The sequence below is a fragment of the Heloderma suspectum genome, chromosome 4, assembly GCF_057233095.1.
Source record: "Heloderma suspectum isolate Gila_16-S chromosome 4, 16-S_ref, whole genome shotgun sequence".
Classification (NCBI taxonomy): Eukaryota; Metazoa; Chordata; class Lepidosauria; order Squamata; family Helodermatidae; genus Heloderma; species Heloderma suspectum.
This window is the reverse complement of record NC_139461.1, coordinates 231,835,700-231,858,325: the sequence shown is the minus strand read 5'-3', so window position 1 is coordinate 231,858,325 and position 22,626 is coordinate 231,835,700. Positions and strand designations below refer to the sequence as shown.

The 22,626-nt window shown below is 45.3% G+C and overlaps 1 protein-coding gene across 7 annotated transcripts in view; it reads left to right on the top strand.

Annotated features, from left to right (window-relative positions):
* LOC146348204 (cytochrome P450 4B1-like) overlaps window positions 1-19,125 on the top strand; it is a 42,162-nt gene extending 23,037 nt beyond the window's left edge. For 6 of the 7 annotated variants that reach the window (XM_084852578.1, XM_084852579.1, XM_084852583.1 and 3 more), the window contains 4 exons: window positions 5,023-5,156; window positions 12,646-12,710; window positions 16,882-16,964; window positions 17,458-19,125. In XM_084852578.1, the coding sequence (XP_084708704.1) occupies window positions 5,023-5,156; window positions 12,646-12,710; window positions 16,882-16,964; window positions 17,458-17,650 (475 nt within the window). In that variant the 3' untranslated portion in view covers window positions 17,651-19,125. Of the gene's footprint in view, window positions 1-5,022; window positions 5,157-12,645; window positions 12,711-16,881; window positions 16,969-17,457 lie in introns of those variants that run through there. The other variant, XM_084852580.1, reaches the window with a different exon arrangement.
* The last annotated feature ends 3,501 nt before the right edge of the window (window positions 19,126-22,626 follow it).

The window sequence follows — 22,626 nt, the reverse complement described above, 5'->3', positions numbered from 1 at the left end:
ACTTTTTACACAAAACTTTCTGCTCCATGCACCAGCCTTGTCCCTTTATTTGTCTTTTTCAAGTTAAACTCACTTACTTAAACCTTTCTGCCTTACACTAGTCTCAATGACACACATTTGGGATAGGCTCTTCTTCTCCTTCTAGTTACATTTTCTTTATCTTAAAGAACTATTACATTATTGTGGCTACTTTACCCCAGGTAATAAGCTCCAGGCACAATCAGCTGCTTTTAATTTACCCTGGGGGCAACTATGGCCACGCTTCTTTTCTACTTGCCTCTGTCTTTTCTCCTTGTTATCCATCGGGAACCACACTTAGTATTATTTGGAGTTGCAACTAACACTAATTTGCAAATATCACATATATTTCATGATATTTAAGAAATCATAAAATATACACAACAAACTTTTTCTGCAATTTAACACAATGAATGGAAAACACTTTTTGCATGGTAAGGCATGATGGAGCAGATCCAGCAATTATACTGCTCTTCTGGCTGAAAGCTCAGGGCCCATTAAAATTAAGGGACGGACATACCCACACATGCAAAGAGTTCTAGGTCACCATTTTTGCATCAGCAACTCTATGCTGCATGAGTTTTAGCAGAAGGAAATCTAAAAGTTATAGATCAAACTCAGCCTGCTGTACACTGAGCTGACTACAAACACAGACACACGGTCCACAGCGATGAGAGTTCAAGTTTATCAAAAGCTTCATAGCACTGTCCATGGCAAGTCTTTGACAATTTAAAATTTTAGTCCATGTGCAGAGTGTCTCTAAAAAGCCCAGACATTGATGGAAGCAAACAGAGACGGCTCTGGGCAATGAAGATGCGATGTTTCCAGCAAAGGCTCTCCACTTTTGCATTAGTTTAAAAAGGGAAAGTGTGGCCCTACACCCCTTCTGACAGACAAGGGCCTTTAACTTTTTAGCAAGGCCTCTGTCTAAACAGAGCGGCACAGCTCAGCTCTCTAGCCATGACACTTTAACTTGGGCAACTCCTCTGTAAATTTTATTTTACTTCTGTCAGGTTCTCTCACAGACATTTTAAAAACTTAGTCTTTTTTTTTTTTTCTAACCTGCTACACGAAAGCACTGAAACACTGAGTGCTGAAACTCAGGACGCTGGGGGGTGATGGGCATCGCCTTATACTTGCATTTTTCAGGCAGCCATTAATCTTCGTGGAGGCGGTGGGGTGATTTGCAGGACTTCAAAGGCAAGCTTCTCAGTTTGTTTGTATTTGTAAATCCCAAGCTTAAAACAGGACACGATGAGGTACAGGGCAGCCAAATCTTTGCTTTGGCAGGGGCAACAAATAACTCGGGTCAGCTTTCTTCGCTGGGGTCTCAAACAGGAAAACAGTCTTAATTTAAAGTTGTAACATCACTGACAGCGTCAGCCAGCCAGCTACACAGATCTCATTGTTTTTTAAGACAGTTGCTCCAATATCTTCTTTTCTTCTCACTCAGGTTGGGTCTCCCAGCTTACACAGTTTATTGCAGCTTTCAGGAGCATGGAAGTAGCGTGATTTTGGCTTGGCCAGGAACATGCTGTCTGGTTTCTCGGTCTCTTTAGCACACACACTTAGGCAGTGTAACACTGGACACTCAAATCAGTGAGATTTCTTCATTGCAGGGAATCCCACGGCAAAAGCTTAATGGTTACGCTCTTCAGAAATCATATAGCTGATGGTCAGTAGCTACAGGCTCTATGCAATTCTAACACAGTTCAAAGCTAAACACGGTTACCTTGACAGAGATCTTCAACATGGTCTTTCCGCTTCATTCTGCTTTGGGACAGTCTTATGGCACACTTTTCACTCGAAGAGGGGTCTAGCCTGTGCTCTGGGGGCTGATTCTTCACCTTTATTTTCTATTTTGCCTTCATCTTCTGGGTCTTCATTTTCAGTTTCCATTTTTTAGGGATTTTATCTCAATTAGGCGAGGTGATGATGTTGCACAACTCAGAACGTTGTGGGCAATTTTCCTGCCCCCCCCCCCTCTCGGCGCGCTAGGCTAACAGCTACGTCTTCGGCCTTACACTCTCACGCTCCCACGCTTTGTTAAAAGCCAGACTGTCCTGCAACATTTTTCTAATTAACAGCCTCAGATCTTGTTTTTTTTTCCTCTCAGCTCGACCTTGAGCTTTTTGCTGTTTTCTCTTTCTATTCTGAATCTTTTTAAAAAAACCTTTTTCCTTCTTTGTTTGACATACATCTCAAGGGGGTGCAAGGTTTGCTTCCCCCACCACCCATAGCCTCCCTCCTAAATTGAAGACAGACACAATTAGGGAATGGGAATTGGTCAGTGAGTAAGGGGTCTCACTGGCCGACACAAGAGGATTTTTCACACCACGCACTTTGCTACTGGCCTGGGCACCCGGACGGTCAACGGTATGCGTCAGAAACCGCAGTAGCCACTCACACAATCATCAATCTCTCCACTACATCCATATGTCCCTGCCACCCACTTTTCCCACTTTTTACCAGAGCGGAAAACGGCTTCCCCAGCTTCCTCAGCTTCCTACTGAGTACTGGCGTGCTGGGTACTGGCGCCCACTCGGGGGTGTGATCAGGCCCCCCTTCTACCCGCAAGGAGTAGGTTCTTTTGTATACGTATACCACCAACACTGACCTTCTTCATAAGGCGGGGCCCTCTTTTTTTCTGCCCAGTGGCCTTTCTCCCTAAAGGCGGGGCCCTCTTTTTCCCATATACTTGCCTTTCTCCTGAAGGCTTCCAATGTGGGTTTCAACTCAATTGCAGCTGCGATACAGGCAGGGCTCAAGTTCCTTCCTCCGCTTCTCAAGGTTCTCTTGCCGCTTGCTGCCGTTTGGGCGATCCCGGTGCAGGCTTTCTCCCATTCACTCGACAAAAAGGTCGGTGGCGCCAAGAAAGGGAGGCATACGCCGAGCTCGTCTTCCCGGTGCGGCGATCAAGAGCAGGCAACTGCCACCTGTCTGGCTCAGAGCCTGCCACATCCGAGTCACGGCACCATTTATGTTGCAGAACCCAGAGTCAGAGAGACCACGGAGTGAAGGAAAAAGAGATTATTTAACGCGCGGGCTTAAGGCTGGAATCCTTTCCAAAGAGCCAGAAGCCCCGATTTACATTAGCACATTGGTTTTATAGACATTGTGACATATATGAAATGGCTCCTCCTCTCCCTCCCGCATGGGGTTGCAATCCTCAACATTTCTTCTCTTAGCACTATTGTTTATAATACAAGAACTGGGTTATAGGGTAGCCATGATAAGGAGAGAACAGAAGAGAACAGCAGAGAACAAGATATACAATTGTATGACCTTTGACAAGATAAGGAATTCCTGTGTCTCGTCAGCTTACAACAATATATTCAAAGGAGAAAGAGCTCAGCAAGAACATGAAGCATGAGACTGCATGAGGCTACTTAGTCTGACCCCCGATATGGCTGCTACAATATAAACCAATAAAAGTATTGCTATGCCTCCTACACTGATGTGCCATGTCATAGATTTAAAACACAGATACACGCATGTGCGCGCGCGCACACACACACACACACATCTATTTCAGATCACAGCTACCTAATAAAGCAAGAACTCCCAAAGTGAAGAAGATTCTTTTGATTGGATTGAGTTTTGCTGCTGAGTTGCTAGGAAGTTTCCTTTACAAAATTCAGCACGGAAGATGTCAGCTTATCTGAAGAACTGAATTTAAACATGCAGACCTAGTATCTTATACTGAAAAGAAATCCTGGTTTCAAACACTGCAAATCACTGAGAAATTATCACCATTTCTATATTTAATTTTCCTATATCTTTGTTTTCCCCATATATAGTGTCCACAAAGAACTGTAATAATTATCTAATTGTCCACTTTCTGTATTTTAAAAATTAACAAATTACAATACAGGGCAACGGTAGTTTACAGTACATGTGAGGGTAGTAAATGTGTATATACATTTTGTCATATACTAGCTCCACTCAGTTATGAGCAAATTATCATATGAACTATGGCTGTACTATACTTATTCTTCTTATTCTGATTGTTTGTAGCAGTGAGAACACCTCTTCAGATTCAATAGATCCTTACCATCACTTAGATATGGAGGGGGGAAAGTGGACAAAAGGAATGGACAAATGTGCTCGAAGGCTAATCCCCCCTGCTCCCCGTGAAAAAACCCTGCTGAAAATGGCTGGAGAGGGGGAGGACCCCCGCCTCCCCAGCTGAGGACCCTGTTGCCCCAAGACTTTTTGGTAGAGGTGCACTTCTTTCCCACTGCAGCCATTTTTCAGCAGGGTGGACTCCCCCCGCCCCAACCCCAATACAAGGAAGTCACTCCATTCACTTGCAGGAGGGAAAAAGAATATGGGTGCTGCACTGGAAACCCCAGCAATAAATCTTCACCAATAGCTGCTAACAGGTAGTGGGGAAACGTTATAGATAAATGGAGTGGGTAATTGACAAGTGTCCTCCAAGGCCAATTCCCCCCGCCCCCCTAGTCCTTCAAACCAGGAGGGGTATTCCCCTTGCAGTTGGAAGGATGCGATGCAACAGAACTGGGCTCTGAAGGCCCCTGCAAAGCCCAAGCCATTCCTCCCTGTACTCCCTAGGCTACAGCGGGCTGTTTTTTTCTCTTCAGCCTCAATACCAGCTCTCCCTGACAGGCAGTCGGTGGCTGCATAAAGCTCTCTGTTGCCAAAGTTTGGAGATAGCAGGAAGGCAGCAGGCGTGCCCAGCCTTTAGTCCCTTCTGGGTGGGATGTGAGAGTCTCCCCAAATATAATTTTCTTGCCTACCCTGCCTGTACAGACCTCCTCTTGCTCATTTCCTCAATCAGTTTTGGCATCCAGGGTGTTTGCTCATTAGATACACAATTTCCTTGTGCAGGTGTGATGGATCTGACCTTTTCTCATTTGAGTTTCTACAGATGAAATTCTCTGGGGTTTTAGGCAAGAGCAATTTAAATGTTTGGTTTGTTTTTATTTTTTAGCTTCATTTTTGTTCATGACACTGAAGTGTCATATATTTTGTGTCTTTCAGTGACGACCTGGGAAAGATGACCTACACCACCATGTGCATTAAAGAGAGCCTTCGGCTTTACCCTCCAGTACCCCTGGTAGCACGAGAACTGAATTCACCGGTTACATTCGCTGATGGACGAAGCTTACCAAAAGGTCATCCATCTCCCACTTCATTCTTTGATTTAACTCTTCACTGCCTCCTGTTACTTTTAAAACTTTTTGAAACTGCCTTTAATATTTAATTGGACTGTCTCTTATACTCACATGAAGGAATGTTGATGCTGTCTATCTTCTCTGCATTCCTGTTGTTGTTGTTGTTGTTCAGTCGTTAAGTCGTGTCCGACTCTTTGTGACCCCATGGACCATAGCACGCCAGGCCTACCTGTCCTGCGCTCTCTCCCGGAGTGTGCTCAAGTTCATATTCATTGCATCGGTGATGCTATCTAGCCATCTCATCCTCTGCCGTCCCCTTCTCCTTTTGCCTTCAATCTTTCCCAGCATCAGGGTCTTTTCCAGAGAGTTTTCTCTTCGCATTACGTGGCCAAAATATTTGAGCTTCAGCTTCAGTATCTGTCCTTCCAATGAGCACTCAGGGTTGATTTCCTTTCAGATTGACTGATTTGACCTCCTTGCAGTCCAGGGGACTCGTAAGAGTCTTCCCCAGCACCACAGTTTGAAAGCATCAATTCTTCAGCGCTCAGCCTTCCTTATAGTCCAGCTCTCACAGCCATACGTTACTACTGGGAAAACCATAGCTTTGATTATACGAACCTTTGTCGGCAAGGTGATGTCTCTGCTTCTTACTATGCTGTCTAAGTTTGCCATAGCTTTCCTCCCAAGGAGCAAGTGTCTATTAATTTCATGGCTACAGTCACCGTCTGCGGTGATCTTGGAGCCCAAGAAAATGAAATCTGTCACTGCTTCCGTTTCTTCCCCTTCTATACACCGGAAGTGATGGGGCCAGATGCCATGATCTTAGTTTTTTTAATGTGGAGTTTCAAACCAGCTTTTGCACTCTCCATTTTCACCCTCAACAAGAGGCGCTTTAGATCCTCTTCGCTTTCTGCCATTAGGGTGGTATCGTCTGCGTATCTGAGGTTGTTGATCATTCTCCCAGCAATCTTAATTCTGACCTGTGATTCATCCAACCAGGTGTTTCTCATGATGTACTCTGCATATAAGTTAAATAAGCAGAGTGACAATATGCAGCCTTGTCGTACTCCTTTCCCAATTTGGAACCAATCAGTTGTTCCATGTCCGGTTCTTACTGTTGCTTCTTGACCCTCGTACAGGTTTCTCAGGAGACAGGTACGGTGGTCTGGTACTCCCATCTCTTTAAGAATTTGCCACAGTTGGTTGTGATCCACACAATCAAAGGCTTTAGCATAGTCAATGAAGCAGAAATAGACATTTTTCTGGAATTCTCTTGCTTTCTCCATGATCCAGTGAATGTTGGTGATTTGATCTCTAGTTCCTCTGCCTCTTTGAAACCGAGCTTGTACTTCCGGTAGTTCTCGGTTCACATACTGCTGAAGCCTAGCTTGTAGGATTCTGAGCATAACCTTATTGTAAGCATGTGCCGCAGGGATCAGGGTCCACTTAGGACTCACCTGCAATGAGAACCCAGAAGCTAGAAGGACCCCAGTGGTGCAAAGATTCATGCCTCAGGGAGTTTGTGGGTTGAACAAGCAGATAATAGGTGTGCTAGAAGCATATCAGTGGGGCCTATCCTGGATTGGCCAGCTGCCCTGAGGAAGCAAAATACCTATCAGACCCCAACCTGCAATTGGATGGACATACTGGATATTGGTTTTCCCTCCAAGCATATGCTGCAGCCCAGTTTGAATGATACTCACCCTACATTCTCCCTGTCTCTGGTGGGATACACCCACTGGGCTGCCTGCCTTGCTATTTATACTTTTGGATGTTCAGATCTGGGTGTAACCATTGAATATATAATTCTAGGAATATATAATTCCTAGATTTTCAAGAGGAAATTGAACACGCTACTTTGACTAATGCAGGTTGGATCTTATACAAATTTGTCAGAGCAGGACAGGTGCGGTGTTGGTGAGAGAGCTATGTTCTTACAATCATGGTGCATATAAGGAAAAGGTAGGGGGGGTTATCACCTGAATGAGTCTTGTCCATCTACTTTAACCTTGGCGCTACAAGTATTTGTCTCAGTCCAGCACACACATATCTCCTGTCACTTTATACTATTTAACTGGGTAGAAACTAAGGGGTTCATCACACAGAGCGTTTATCCTGCTATTGAGATGGCTCTCTCTCGGACGTTTGCGGGCTCTTTAGATGACGCCGTTACCCTCCAGGGTGTCTCCCGCCATTTCCTCCAGCCTATCCTGTATTTTCCCCAAACATAAAAAATATGGTATTTTTTTTCCAGCCCACGGAACAGGAGCACCATGACCTCCCTGTGAAATTCTCCAATAGCGGAAGAAACTGCTGAGTCTGCCTGCTCCAGGCGTTTGTTTTCTGTTGTTGGGGGCGTGGTCAGGATGAGATTTGACAGGCACGAAGGCAAGAATTGCCTGCCGATTGCGTCTCCTGCCTCTGCATTTCTTAACTGGAGAGAGAAGAGGGTAAAATGCCTCCCTGCAATGAAGGGAGACACATCTGATCCCCCACCCCACCAAGCTCAGAAGCAACGTCCTCTGTTGTTTCAGAGCACCCTGTTAAGTTCAGTGGGGCTTACTCCCAAGTAAGTGTGCTGAGGGTTGCAGGCTTACAGGGTGATCTCTTATGTCTACTCAGAAGTAAGTCCCACTGAGTTCAGTGTGGCTTACGCCCATGTAAGAGTGCCAAGGGTTGCAGACTTACAGCACAATCTTACATTTTATGTCTACTCAGAAGTAAGTCAGAGGTTTCCTAGGGGCTTGCCAGGGAGGGAGGAAGGTGCTCCCTCAGTTCAAACCAGTGGCTGCCGTGTAAAGATGCCCTTCCTAATCCCGCAAAGAAACCGAAAGCAGGAAACTCCAGAAAGGATGTGGGGTTTGTGTTTTTTTTTACTTAATGTAGAAACACTCTAAAAGCACAGGAAAAGCTGAGATGTGAATTTACTCCTATTACCCTCAAGGCTAATTTACACCACACCCCAGCCCTGCAGTTTGATGGGCACTAATCTGCTCCTTGTCACAGCCTATGCTCAGTTTACATACATCCCCACCACCACTTCCACAGGCATGCACGTATGCCACAGTCTTTCACAGCTGCAAACAGGAAAGATGGAAGTCAAAATCTGCAGGACACTTATTTTGGTGATGGATGCACTCATGCATCACATATAGTCTCCAGTGCCTGGCGTGAAAGTGGTCTGAAGGAGCCAAATGTAGTTTCATTGTGGCCACTGAACATATCTGGGTCCACTAGTGTTGGATGGACTGTGCGCAGGTCTGGGGACAAAGATACCGCAAAACCTCCTTGGTCCATTGACTCCATCAGAGACACAGCAGCTAGAAATAGGATTTAACTTAAAAGTTTAATAAGAAAGACTCTCCTAGTTACAACACTGGTAGTCTTCAAACAGAATGTAAAACAACTGGGGAATCACTCGTTCATTAGGAGAATTCTCTCCACCTTCACCTACAGCAGGGACTGACGCTGGGCAGATAAATAATCTGCCCACAGTTTGTCTCTACCAAATGCAGCACCCACAACTGCTAAATCTTTCTCTGCTGTTTCCTCCCAGTACCTTTCCTGGGGAAAATGCTAACTCTTCCAGCCTTGAGCAGGAAAGTCCAGTGCAGCTTTTTTGGACCTTGCTCTTAAAGGGGCAATGGAGGAAGGGGGCTGGGGAGAGACCTCTTCTCTACCCAGTAGATTAGGTAGCCCCTGAGGAGTAGAGTTTGTCATTTCCCAGGTAAAAGCTGTTCCTTGCTCCTGGCTTGCATCTCTCTCTCCTCCTGTCTGGGTCTGGGACCACCCTCACACATTGGTTTTTCAGCAGGATGGTTCTCCTTTAATCACTGGTTTTCACTGGAGCTTTAAACAACTTCGGCTGCTCTCCTGCTATCTCACAACTTCCCCTACCTCTTCCCATGTTATCTGAGAATGGGAAAAACCTGGCATTTTCTGTGCTTGCGATTGAATGTGCCATTTCCCCCCTATGTATTTCCCCTTTAGTGCTTTGTCCTGCTTTGTGTGGGTTTGTGCTGGGGGTGTTGAATAACATTGTCATGACAACAAATTGGTGTGAAGGTCGGGGCAGGTCACTGACCATGCTTCCAGTGACCATTTCTGCCTCTCTCCTGTTCCACTATGGGCACTTGGACTGTAAAGTGGTTAGCCATCCCAAATACTTCTCCAAGATCCCCCTGAACACAGCAATGCTTACTTCTGGGTAAACTCATTGGCTGTAAGGCTTTCCTTTCCTGGGAGTAAGTGCCATTAAAATCTATGTGGCTTGCTTCTGAGTAGGCATGCATAGGAGTGCATTATAAGTCTAATTAGAGTAGCAATCTTAAGGTCTCCCATCCCCTTCAGTGCATTTTCTTTGAACCTCCCCTTCCCTTTGACTTCACTGACTGCTTCTTCTCCCTTTTGCTCACCATATTGATGGGCTTTTTTCATACAGCCATGGAATGGACTTGCACTCATGCCTGTGAAAACATCTGTATGATTGGGAAGCCAGCCAGCTGCTATCTCCTCTCCTAGCCCACGTTACAGGGTCATTGGGAAGCCAGAATAAGGGGGCAGAATAACAACAGTGCTGGGGGGGGGAGAGAAAACCAGCTACTATCTCTTCTCCTAGCCCACTTTACAGGGTCATTGGAAAGCCAGAATAAGGGGGAAGAACAACAACAGCATGGGGGGGGGGGAAGCAAGTTGGGTCTAATGAAGACGGTGTCCCCTGTGAAGCTGTCGCTTGGGGCGGGGTGCTGCTGCTAGGGGTGGCTTGCTGCATTGACTATACAAGTCCCTTTGTGGATTTCTTACTTCTGTAGTTAGGAACCCAGAAATTGGTATACTTATCAAACTCAGTAGTGCAAGCAATGTACTGCATTTAATTCCATCATATACTGACATATTTAGCAGAGAAGGACTAGCAGTGCCAGCAACCTTGGGGTAAGCCAAGAAGACTATCTCTCTTTCCTTCACCACAAAGTAGGGATGTACGAAAATTCTGCCACGGATCTCGGGGAGGCTGAATGCCAGCGCATTCGGCCCCCCGAAATCGGTGGCAGAACGGCCTGCCCCCCCCCCCCGGGACGAGACTTACCTTGGGTGGATCTTCCTGGCGGCAGCGGTGGCGGCACGGCGGTGGTGCGGCAGTGGCGGTGTGGCAGCGGCGGCCGGTCTTCCGACCGGCTGCCGCCGCCTCCATTTCCAGTTAAAAAAAAAAGTGATAGGCTACGTAAAGTTTTACGTAGCCTATCACGGCTAGGTTTTTTAAAAAAAACATGACAGGCTACGTAATTGTTTATGTAGCCTATCATGGCTGACTTAAAAAAACAACAACGCGCGTACGCAAATGGCGGCGGCCATGGCTGCTGCCATTTGCATACACGCGTTTTGTTTTTTTTTAAGTCAGCCGTGATAGGCTACGTAAACATTTACGTAGCCTATCACGGCTGACTGTAGGGACGCAAACAGCGGTGGCTATGGCTGCCGCCATTTGCGTCCCTGCTAGCCAGCGGCCGGATGTCTGGCTGCTGGCGGAGCCGGCCAGCGGCTCCGCAGAATCCCTGTGGAGCACAGCCGGCCTGCCAGGATTCCGGGGGGGGGGGAGGAACGGAGCGCCTCCCACCCCGGCGAGGATTCCGGCGGGAGGGACGGAACGCCTCCCCCCCACCATCAACATAATCCGCGAAAGGTAAGTGACTTTTGTACATCCCTACCACAAAGTCGGAGGAAGGAGTGGGTAGGGGACCAGCTCCCATAGCCCACTATCCTGGTCACTAGAAGGGCTTCCGACTTCCCTCCTGCTGTGGAGGAGTGGAGGATGGGGCAGAGCCATCAATCCTGTTACAGGAACCAATGATCAGGGGAGGAGAGGGGGCATGGAGCCAGCAGCCCACTTCTGTCCTGATTGTTCTGTGCAGCCATGAAAAGGTATAGAGTAGAGGGAAGCACTATGAGAGATGCCTGTATACAGGGCCAGTCTCAATCCCGGAAAGTATCCAAAATCAAAAGGACCAGTTTGTAGTGGGATAAAATGCCAGGTGTGAAGAGAGCCTGGGTCTCTGTTCATCTCCATGTCTCTTCTCCCCCTCCTTCCCTTCTATCTCTTTTTCCTGCTTTGTATCCAGCGTCCGCCCGCTTCCTCTGTCTATCATCCTCTTCATCCCCTCCCTCTTCCAGGTGAATCCTATCATAGTGAGTAGCACAAGCCTTGAGCATGTGTCGGCTAGTGCTGCTATTTATTTGCACTGCCACCACTTGCCACTGCCCTGGCACAGCCAGTCTCCTTAAGCCTTTGGAAGGGTGAGGGGCGCCCTGGCAATGCCATGATGGGTCTGCAGGATTCTGGGTAAGAGACAATGATCCCTGCCGATCCCTCACATGGACACTTTCTGGAGGCCCCCAACATTTTGGTGCCTGAGGCAGTACAGGAAATGGCGGCCACATCAAGGTAGATTCTACCCATCATCACTCAAGTTATTTTTGCTTTTTAGGCATAAAATCCCACAGGTGTCAAACCCTGGGGTTAGTCTGAATGATCTCTCGAGGATCTCACCTTCATTAATCTAGTTGTGAAAAGAAGGGTCAAAATGGTTGGGCAAGTTTAGCCTGGCAGATTTCCTGCTGTTATGGAGATTGGTTGAGTTGTGGCTGTCCTCAAGAGATGGCCAGAGACAGACTATTCTGGGAGGGGGGGCTTACCTTCTCTTCTCCCTTCCTTGATGATGTGCAAGTTGAGTCTGGACTGAGAACAATAGAAGTAATCTGTGTGTGTGTGCGTGCATGCATGCGTGTGTGTGCGCGTGCATGTGTGCAGCAGCCTGTGCTGGGCCTGGAAAGGAGGCAGAGAGATGGCTTTTGCTCTGTGCAGGAAATCCTATGAGACTATGGGTTCCTAAGACAGCTAATGGGGAACAGGAGTCTGTTGAAGTATTAACACTGTGGACCTTCATCTTATGTTCAGCTTGTACATATGTTTAAATAAACCTTATATCACAGAAATGGCATAAGTGTCCAGCAACTTTCTTCTTAAGAAAGCTTAGCTTTGAGTACATGCTAGAACTCCTGAAACTTATCACTTGTCAGAAGTGGAGGTGTACACATCTAATGACAACAATCATCATCATCATCAAACAATTTGCTGCTCTTTCCTAACACCTCAAATCAGCTACTTAATGGTAGAGGGCAGCCCTAGCTCCCTGTGTACTTCACTAAATTTCTCAGAGGAAACGGGGCAGCAGCTCATACCAACAAATAAATATTATAGGACTGGGGTGAGCCTGGCAGGCTTCAGCTGCCTTCCTGCAGTCCGCTGAGCCTGAGGAACAACATGGGAACAAGTGCAGCTGATGCACAAGTTTCCCGGCCTGTTTAGTCAGCTGTTGAGAAGTCCAGTGTTTTGTACATGGCACCATGTATTAAGTAATTCTCATTACATAACACCCCCGTACATTAAACAATAATAGCCTGCCAATGAATTACTCCTCTCTTTTCTTCACAGGGTTTCTAGCTATGCTGAACATCTATTGTCTTCACAGAAATCCTAAGATTTGGGACAATCCTGAGGTAAATATAAAAAGACAAGAGGCCTCTTCCTGGTGAGACTGAGGGTGCTTCCAGATGGCTAGCTCCTAGCACTACTAATTAACAGGCATTGTGAAGATATTTGATATTTTGTTCCTTTTTTTTTTCCTTAAGTGCATACTTTTGAAAAATGAGCACAAAAATGCTTTAATGAATGGGAGACGAATGTGTACATTTCTTCCCCCCCCCCAATACTTTTTATTCTACTTTTATCTTTATAAGTGAAACAAAGAACACCAACAACATAATCATCTTCTACAGTGTCAGACATTATGGTATTCCTAAGAGGACCCCTCAGTAATGAAATAAAGGAGGGGAAAAGAGAGGAAGAAAGGAGATAATATAAAAAGGAGAGAGAAGAGCAAAGGGGAAGGAAACAAAAAGAAGAAAAAACACAAAAAGAGAGGAAAACAAAGCAAAATATAAACAGAAGTTTACATAACAAACTTAAATTTAAACTACATTATACATAAATTTCAAATATCACTCTACTTAAAGATTATACCAATCTTACAGGTCAATATAGCATAAATCATCAATTTCAATATTGTGTCTTCAGGCTTATAACAAAGAAGCAAGCTTAGAATTCATTTCTATTGGCCATATCATGCCTTTTAGCTACTATATAATGATAAAGCTTAAGAACAACCAGTGAAAAATATTTCCTAATCCTAGTATCATATTATTGATAACAATAATTAAAAAGAAAAGAGATTATAAAGACTAAAAAAAACACAAAAAATAAAACAATCACTAATATATTTTATAGTATCTATATTTTAGATAGTATACTTATAAATATATAAATGAGTATGCACATTTCTGTACACCCTCACATGGAAGATTTAAATACAATCTTATCATATCCATTTTAAGAGAAGAAGAGGGGGGGAAGGAAAAGGATGAAAGAAAAAGAACGGATATTCATAATCAGCTACCTCTGGCCTAACAGACTAAACATAGCCAATTGACAAAACATATTTGTAAATTTCAGTTCATGGAGCTAGAGCAGAAGTCTCACGTGTTTTTCCGATTAGCCACGCCTCCACCATTTCGTGATTTTGAAACTTCTTCATCTGACCTTCAGAGAAAATGCAAAACGTAGCAGGTCCTTAATGGATTTTTAGCAGTAAGAGAAAAGACTGAAGAAGCTATTGGAAAACATGGGAAGGTTATGAAAGGAAGATGGTGTCAGGAGCGCCCTAGCTGCCTCTTAAAGTCCCCTCCAGTAGCCAACTCAAGACACGGACGAAAGGGATTGTTTCCAAGGCTTTATTCTAGGGATATACGAAACTCATTTACCTTTTAGTGAAATTGATTCGAGGTGGGGGGGGAGGCGCTCCGTCCCTCCCCCCGAAATTCTGGCCAGGGGGGAGGCACTCCGTCCCTCCCCCCGAAATTCTGGCTGGCCGGCTCTGCTCCGCAGGGATTCTGCGGAGCCGCCGGCCGGCTCCGCCAGCGGCTGGACATCTCGCCGCTGGCTAGCAGGGACGCAAATGGCGGCGGCCGTAGCCGCCGCCATTTGTGTCCCTGCAGTCAGCTGTGATAGGCTACGTAAATGTTTACCTAGCCTATCATGGCTGATTTAAAAGAAAAAACACACACGTGCGTACGCAAATGGCGGCGCCCATGGGTGCTGCCATTTGCGTTCCTTATTTTGGCACGTCTTAGTCTACGTAAACATTTACGTAGACTAAGACGGCGAAAATAAGGGGAACGCAAATAGCGTAGCGTCTACGTTATTTGCGTTCCCCTTATTTTCGCTGTCTTAGTCTACGTAAATGTTTACGTAGACTAAGATGTGCCAAAATAAGGAACGCAAATGGCGGCGCCCATGGGCGCCGCCATTTGCATACGCGCGTTTGTTTTTTCTTTTAAATCAGCCATGATAGGCTACATAAACATTTACGTAGCCTATCACGGTGTTTTTTAAAAATCTAGCCATGATAGGCTACGTAAAACTTTACATAGCCTATCACGTTTTTTTGTTTTTGTTTCTTTTTAACTGGAAATGGCGGCAGCGGCAGCCGGTTGGAAGACCGGCCGCCGCTGCTGAACCGCTGCCAAACCGCCGCCGGAGTCGCCGCCGCCAGGAAGATCCGCCCAGGATAAGTCCCATCCCAGGGGGCGCGGGGGGCCGAATGCGCTGGCATTCAGCCTCCCCGAGATTCGTGGCAGAATTCTCTGACATCCCTACTTTATTCCTTTACAACTTAATGACGCTTTCAGATGCTAATTTCCAGTGACTAAGCAAGGAAACGCACTGGGGAAGTTAGCAGAGTAGCCTAAGCTCCAGGTAAGGCCGTTGGTCCCCATTTGAAGGAGTAAGTGGGAAAACTCTGAACTTATGGGCTATGGAGAGGTCCTCCCTCTTACCCGTGGGTCCTCAGGATGCGACCATTGTCGTAGTGCCAAGCAGACAAAGCGCCTCCTCTCAGCACCCTCCATTTGGCGCCTTTTCCTGCGTCGGCTCCGAGCGTCCACCAACACCCCATCCCCCGCTCTTTCACTGCCAGGGCCACCATCTCTCTCAGGAATGCAGGCAGGAGGAATCTCTCCCTGCAGCTGCACCTCTGAAAGACGAGCGGGCTCCTCTCCCACGGGTTGTTGCTCTTCCTCAGAATCAGAACTGCTCTGGGGCTCTATGGGCTCAGTTTCCACCCTGACAGATAGAGTCTTCCAGACCTGTCTTAAAATTCTGTGAAGGAGGCAGGGTGAAGGTGCCAAAAAAGCCTTGTCTAGAAGCACCTAAAGATAATTGGATGAATGTAGTCTTACAAGGAGTTTACTTACCATGTTTACTTACAAGGAGTACTTACTTGATTGTACTCAATAAACTATCTCCTTGTAAGTTAACCTGGTTCTGATGTATCACTATCTTGGCACCTCTAAATTAAGAGGTCGATGCCCATGGCCGGGACGATACACTGCCCAACATAAAGTTACCCAGTAGTAGTAAACATTGTGAAGTCTCTCTCATAAGACTGGAGTTGCCATACAGCTACAGAGTCAGACAGAGTGGTACAGTTAAGTGGGGCAGCCTGTTGGCCACTATAAATAATATGGGATAGAGCAAGCATTGGACCATGAAATGGCTATTCTTCCAATGCAACCAGGCTTCACTATGAAAAAGACTTAAACTGTTTTTCTGTGAGCTATTTTGGAGCAGGGAAATGCAATATTATTTGTGAAAGCACGATTTCTTCCTCGGTATTTGCACTATTCCATATTGCACTATAGAGGAAAAGCAGGAAAGGAAACACTGTGTAGTCCTCCGATCTCAATTCTGTGACGAAATTGAAAGTAGATACAGCAGATTAACAGCTTCATATAGAAAAGCTCTAAGTAAGGACACCTCTAGACTGTCTGTCATTTACAGAGCAATGTCCACAAGGAACACAGAGGGAGAAGAGTGCTCTCTTTTGGAGACTCTCAAAATGTCACAAAATGTTTTGTGCTCTTGCAAAAACAACCCTGTGGTTATAATTCTGAAACTTTGCAGGCTAGATTATCTCAGAAGCACCAACAGTCCCTACATTTCTATTAAATTCTGCCAAGAAGTTAAAAAAGCCAGTTATTGCCAGTCCCTTTAAAAAATATCGAAACATAACGGCACATAGCACAAAATCTCTTGCACCTATTTTTCTGATATGGGGTATGCAAAATCCTCTCCTAAGAGGCTACTATGTCTGCAACTATCATCCAGTATGGACCAAGAGAAAAAAGGTGATAGCCATTTTTTAAAATTTCCCCGTGATAGTCAAAGGGAAGCACAATGCCTAATTTTTGCAAACTGCAGCTCAGGTTCAGTACTGAGTTGAGGCAGACCAACTCTGAATCAGTCCAAGCAGAAGTGGGCCATTTTCCAAAATCCCAAATCAGGGTCCAAGTTGAAGCGGGTGTCATTGCACATCCCTAGTATGCAGCATGGATTGCTTGCTTAAGTCTGTTGTTGGAACACATTGCTAACAGTGCAATCTATACATGCCTAATCATAAGAAAGCCCCATTGAAGTTTCAATTCAATGAAACTTATAACCAGGTAAATGTCTATCGAATTGCAGCCAAAGTGTACTATTTTTCTGCATGCTTCATTTTTCTGTAGCTCTTGCTGCCTCTGTCACACTAATGCAGACTTTAATTTCCTGCTACAGGTCTTTGATCCTCTGAGATTCTCCCCAGAAAATTCACATCATCGACACCCATATGCTTTTCTTCCTTTTGCTGCTGGACCGAGGTAAATATTTGTAAATCTATACTTTAAAAAAAGGTTTCTTCCATAAAGTGGACTCTGACACCATTTTCCATGCAAAGCACAATTGGTTGAAGGGTTATTAAACCACAGATGGGTTTGAATCAATACTGTTTAGCAAAGTACTTCTAGCAAAGTACTTGGGTCCACACCTCTGGATTAATATTTTCTCTTCCTAATACTGCAACCCTGTGCACACCGACCTGGGAGTAGGTCCCAGGCAGTTCCTTGAGACTTATTTCCCAGCAGACATCTATAGGATTGTGGTCTAAACATTTGACTGAATGATTTATTATTTTAATTATTTATCGTCAGCTACTCTTCAGCAGAACATGGCTGGGGAGGGAAATGGCTGGGGAGGGCAGAAATCAAAAGATGAGGTGCAATATAAGAAAAGGCGCTTATATGACCAGCCATGTCTGGAATCCCATTTTGTTTAAAATGTGACATTGCCCTTTCACTTTTAATGTCTATTCAGGAACTGCATCGGACAACAGTTTGCCATGAATGAGATGAAAGTCGCTCTTGCCTTGACGCTTCTGCGGTTTGAACTTTTGCCAGATCCTTCCAATCTCCCCATTCCCATATCACAGGTCATCACCCAATCGAAGAATGGGATTTATCTGAAGCTGAAGACCGCCCCACGGATGCTTGATAATAGCCAGCAGTAATGGTTTGGTACTCTGCCAATAGATATTGGTAGGCGCCATAAATATTAATACTATCCAGTGAACCTCTTTTCTTTTTATGGAATAGTTCACATCCTGATAATCATGGGATGAAATGGTTGTCATTTCAGGAATACAGAAGCTACTTTAACATATACTACCACATCTAAATCTAGATTCTTCCAGTATTTTTAGTCTTCTGTTATCATGTTTTTGCAATAAAGATGGGCAGTAACTGCTTTATAATTCTTAATCCAACACTATGTCTACTACACTTCTGTTAGACCAATTGACTAATCACTCCTGTCAGACTAGTTGAGCGAATAGCTAGGAAGAGGTATTAGTGAAGTCATCTAGCCAGAGCCTGTGAATGAGCCAATATCAATATTTGGCTCTGGCAGATATAGTAGAGCTGGGATCATGCCGACGTAATTATAAAGAATTCTCTGCTACCTTGCTGTAGTTCTAAGACAAACTATCTACTTTGCCTACGGAAGTGTTGTTTTTCACCCACAGTGCTATTTTTCACTTGGGTTATTTGCCATATAAATTCAGGAATTAAGAGTGTGTGTGTGGTAATGCTTTGGTACTCTTAATTCCTGCCAATAGATATTAATAGGCACCATAAATATTAATACTATCCAGTATACATTTTCTGTTTTTATGGAAAAGTTCACATCCTGATAATCATGGGATGAAATTATTGTCATTCTAGGCATACAGAAGCTACTTCAAGATATACTACCACTTCCAAATATAAATTCTTCTAGTATTTTTAGTCTTCTACTATTATCTGTTTTTGCAATAAAGATGGGCAGTAATGCTTTATAATTTTTAAGTCAGCACTTTGCCCTGGTTCACATGTAACAACAACCCAGAGTATGGGTTGAGTATGGGTTGCCATTGAACTGTAGGATGTTGTTGAATCAAGGGTTATTGTTATATGTAAATCGTGGACTAAAGTTTAACTATGGATTATTAACCATGAACAACCCAGGAAAAGAACCATGGTTTGTTGTTGAGTTGCAAACTCTGGGTTGTTCATGGTTAACAACCCAGAGTTAAACCATAGTGCAGGGTTCCCATATAACAATAACCCATGATTCAATGAAAACCCATACTCAACCCATACTCTGGGTTGTTGCTATGTGAGAACCAGGTGTCTACTGTGCTACTGTCAGAACAGTTGACTAATTATTCCTGTCAGACTAGATGAGCAAATAGCTAGGAAAAGGTGGCAGTAAAGTCATTCTCTAGCCTATACCCTGTGAATGAGCCAATATGAATATTTGGCTCTAGCAAATGCAGAACTGGGATCGTGGCCATTTGGCTGTAAATAATTGTCTGCTACTTTGCTGCAATTGTATGGCAAACTATCTACTTTGCCTACTGAATAGTTGTTTTTCACCTACAGTGCTATTTTTCATGGGTTATTTGCCATATAAACCCCAAAATAAAGTCATAATATATATAAACGGAAATGGCTAGGTTTTTATTTGTATATATGCTATATCTTGAACCCAGAAACACTTTGAGACAATAACTGTCTGAAAAGCAGGTTAAAAACACAGTAAACCAACAAATAATCAGAGGCAGCATGCCTCTCAGTACCTGTTGCTAGAGATCACAAGCGGGAGAGTGCTATTATTTAGGTCCTGCTTCTGGGCTTCCCGTTGGGGCATCTGGTCTGCCACTGTGGGAACAGAATAGTGGAGCAAATTGGCCTTTCGTCTGATACAGCAGAACACAGAATATTCTTATATTCTTAACTCACTTTGTAAAGGAGAGGCCCTTGAATATACAGTCACATGCTTGAACCTAAAGCTAGTCTCTCATACAAAATATTCTTCCAATTCACCTGGAGTTGAAAAAAACATCAGAGAGTGGTGACTGCCACATTTGTTGTACCAGCTTCATAGAATGATGATTCTATGAAGTTGGCACGGTGATTTGGGGAAGAGGTCATGCCTTGGACTGCTGAGTAGGGGCTCATGCTAGGGATAGGTGTCTGGGGTCAGGGCTCATGCCAGGGGTGGGGGGTCTGGGGGGAGTTTGGTTGGGGGGTCCAGGCTGGGAGGAGCAGTTGGAGGGGCAGCGTAGGGGGATCATACCTAGGTCTCTGCAGTGGAGGCTCATGGCCAATCTAACTGGTGGAGTGGAAAGGGGGGTCCCTGGAGGCAGAGCCAAGGGTGTCACCAGAGGTGGACGCAAGGGCACTTATTTGACTATACACAAGCCATTTGCTACATCAGCTCCCCTCCTAGGCATTTCTCCAGAACAGAGAAAGCAGTTTGTGGCACAGCCCACTTATTGAAAGCAATGGGGGCGGGGGAAGAACCTAGGGCTGTGCATAGACCCGCTGACCTGACTTCAGGGTTTCCCAGGCAGGCCACATTCACTTCAGGCTGATTTGGGGGGCCCTGACCCACTTTGGCCTACAAAGCCAAAACAGGATTTGGAAATCTGAATCCCACTTCGCCCTGCCCCCCCCTACCAACATGCCACCCAGCCCCCAGCTCCTTACCTAGGCCCTAAGGCTGCCAGCCATCTTGTTCCGTGCGTGTGGGGGAACTGCCACCGCTGCCGGGGGAACTGCTGCTGTCGCCGTGGGGGGAGCCACTGCTGGCACTGGCGGAGCCGCCGCCTGGGGAGCTGCTGCCACCGCCAGCTCCTTGGCCCTCTGGGAGCATGCCAGCAGCAGTCTTGTTCCAGGGGATTGCAGGAGCCATTTTTAAAATGGTGACTCCCTGTATTTCTGGAAATATGGGGAGTTGCCATTTTAAAAATGGCTCCCCCCCAGAAGAACAAGATGGCTATTGGCACGCATCCATAGGACCCACACAAGGAGCTGGGGGCTGAGTAGCAGCAGTGGTGGCAGCATGGTTGCTGGGGTTCTGGATCGTGCCAAAGCACACCAAAGCACTTCGGAGTGACCCAGTCTGCTTTGGGCCACTTCATGCCCCCTCCACCTTGCCTTGGAGGCAGCCCGAAGCAGCCCGTTTCAACTCAGAGCCCAGGCTTTGTGCCGAAGCAGTGCACAGGCCTAGAAGACACCCATGTTACACAGACATACACATGCTTACATGGGAGTATGTCCCATTGAATTCAGTGTGGCATACTTCTGAGTAGACCTACATAGGATTGCTGTATATATCCCATCTTTTAAAAGCACTTGGCACACACAAGCAAATAATGCTAATGTGTATTCTATCACCACCACCACCACCACCACCATCTTAAGTTGCAGCACCATTAACAGAAAAGGATTTATATTAAGGATAAGAATCTGCCCATACTAAGCACTATATACAAACACACACGTGCACGCACGTGCACACACACACACACAAACACATAAGAACTTATCAGTTTTCAAATCCCTCCCTCACCTCCCCCCACCAAAGCCCAAATACATTTTTACACAACGTGGCAGCACAGACTTAAATGCATTCCCCTAACTCCTATTTATTCAGTCATAACCCCATGGAAACAAAAATTGCGAATCAACCACCCTTCTGTAGGGGCAGAGCACAGCTCCTGTAATTCCCTTTCCCTGCCTTGGTTGATTGTCCTCAACCAAGCTGTTCTGCCATGGGCTCCAAAGGGCCCCTTTACCCCCTCCCCCCGGCTGCATACCACAGCTCAGTGCGAACATTCCAAAGCCTCCATCCGATTTCCCTCAATACAAACAAATGGGATATTTTGGGGGAAGCTCATCTCTCTCCCAACCCTTGACCAACCTTGCTGGATTTTGACCTCATTGCTAGTTAACCCATTCTCTCCCAGCCTGGTAAATTTGGCAGCTTTCCATCCATATTTCGCAAGACAGGTGGTTGTTCACGCCTTTTCACTCAAATTTTCACACTCAAAATGTCTACCATAGCGTATGCACTAGAAGAACTCCCCAATCCCCATAGACCTATATCTCAAAGAGCAATGCTAACTTCCGTCCATGAGGCCCTACATGAGGGGGTGAATCTTTTTTCCCAATATCATCCCATAATAAGTGGTTATGCAGCAAACCTCGCTAGTCTGCTGGAAAATTAAGTAGCTATCTGTGTGCAAATTTGGGGGCAGATCGGACAAGGGGGAGCTTAGCTATGTCCCAAAAACTGACTTTTTGCCCCTATGGAAAAATGTGCAAAATAGCGTATAACGATGCCTGGTTGTGCCACCCACAATGAATTGGTGTTCTTTTTTCCCAAGACAATCATGTTAATGCAATATGGCTGTTTACGTGCTAGAGAAATATAGGAGAAATTATCTAATCTTAAAAGGATCCTGCCCTAATGACAGCCCAGAAAAATGTACTGATCTTTCAGTAAATGGTCGAAGTACAGTTGATTATGTCTGTGTTCCCATGAATATAGTAGATAACTTCAATAGTGTTGAAATCATTCCAACAGGTCAATGAGACCATTAGCCTTTAAGATTTGAGTCTTTTTGAATATGAAAGGAAGTACTCAAATTTCTGCATGTAAGGAACATCAGATTGATTTTGAAGCAGTTGGTCCAAAAACAGCTTGGGACTAGGGTAGGGATGGCGGAGAATTTCTCTAGATGCTATCTAGCCATCTCATCCTCTGCTGTCCCCTTCTCCTTTTGCCTTCAGTCTTTCCCAGCATCAGGGTCTTTTCCAGAGAGTTTTCTCTTCACATTAAGTGGCCAAAATATTTGAACTTCAGCTTCAGTATCTGTCCTTCCAATGAGCACTCAGGGTTGATTTCCTTTAGGATTGACTGATCTGACCTCCTTGCAGTCCAGGGGACTCGTAAGAGTCTTCTCCAGCACCACAGTTTGAAAGCATCAATTCTTCGGCGCTCAGCCTTCCTTATAGTCCAGCTCTCACAGCCATACATTACTACTGGGAAACCATAGCTTTGATTAGACGGACCTTTGTCAGCAAGGTGACGTCTCTGCTTCTTACTATGCTGTCTAGGTTTGGCATAGCTTTCCTCCCAAGGAGCAAGCGTTTCATT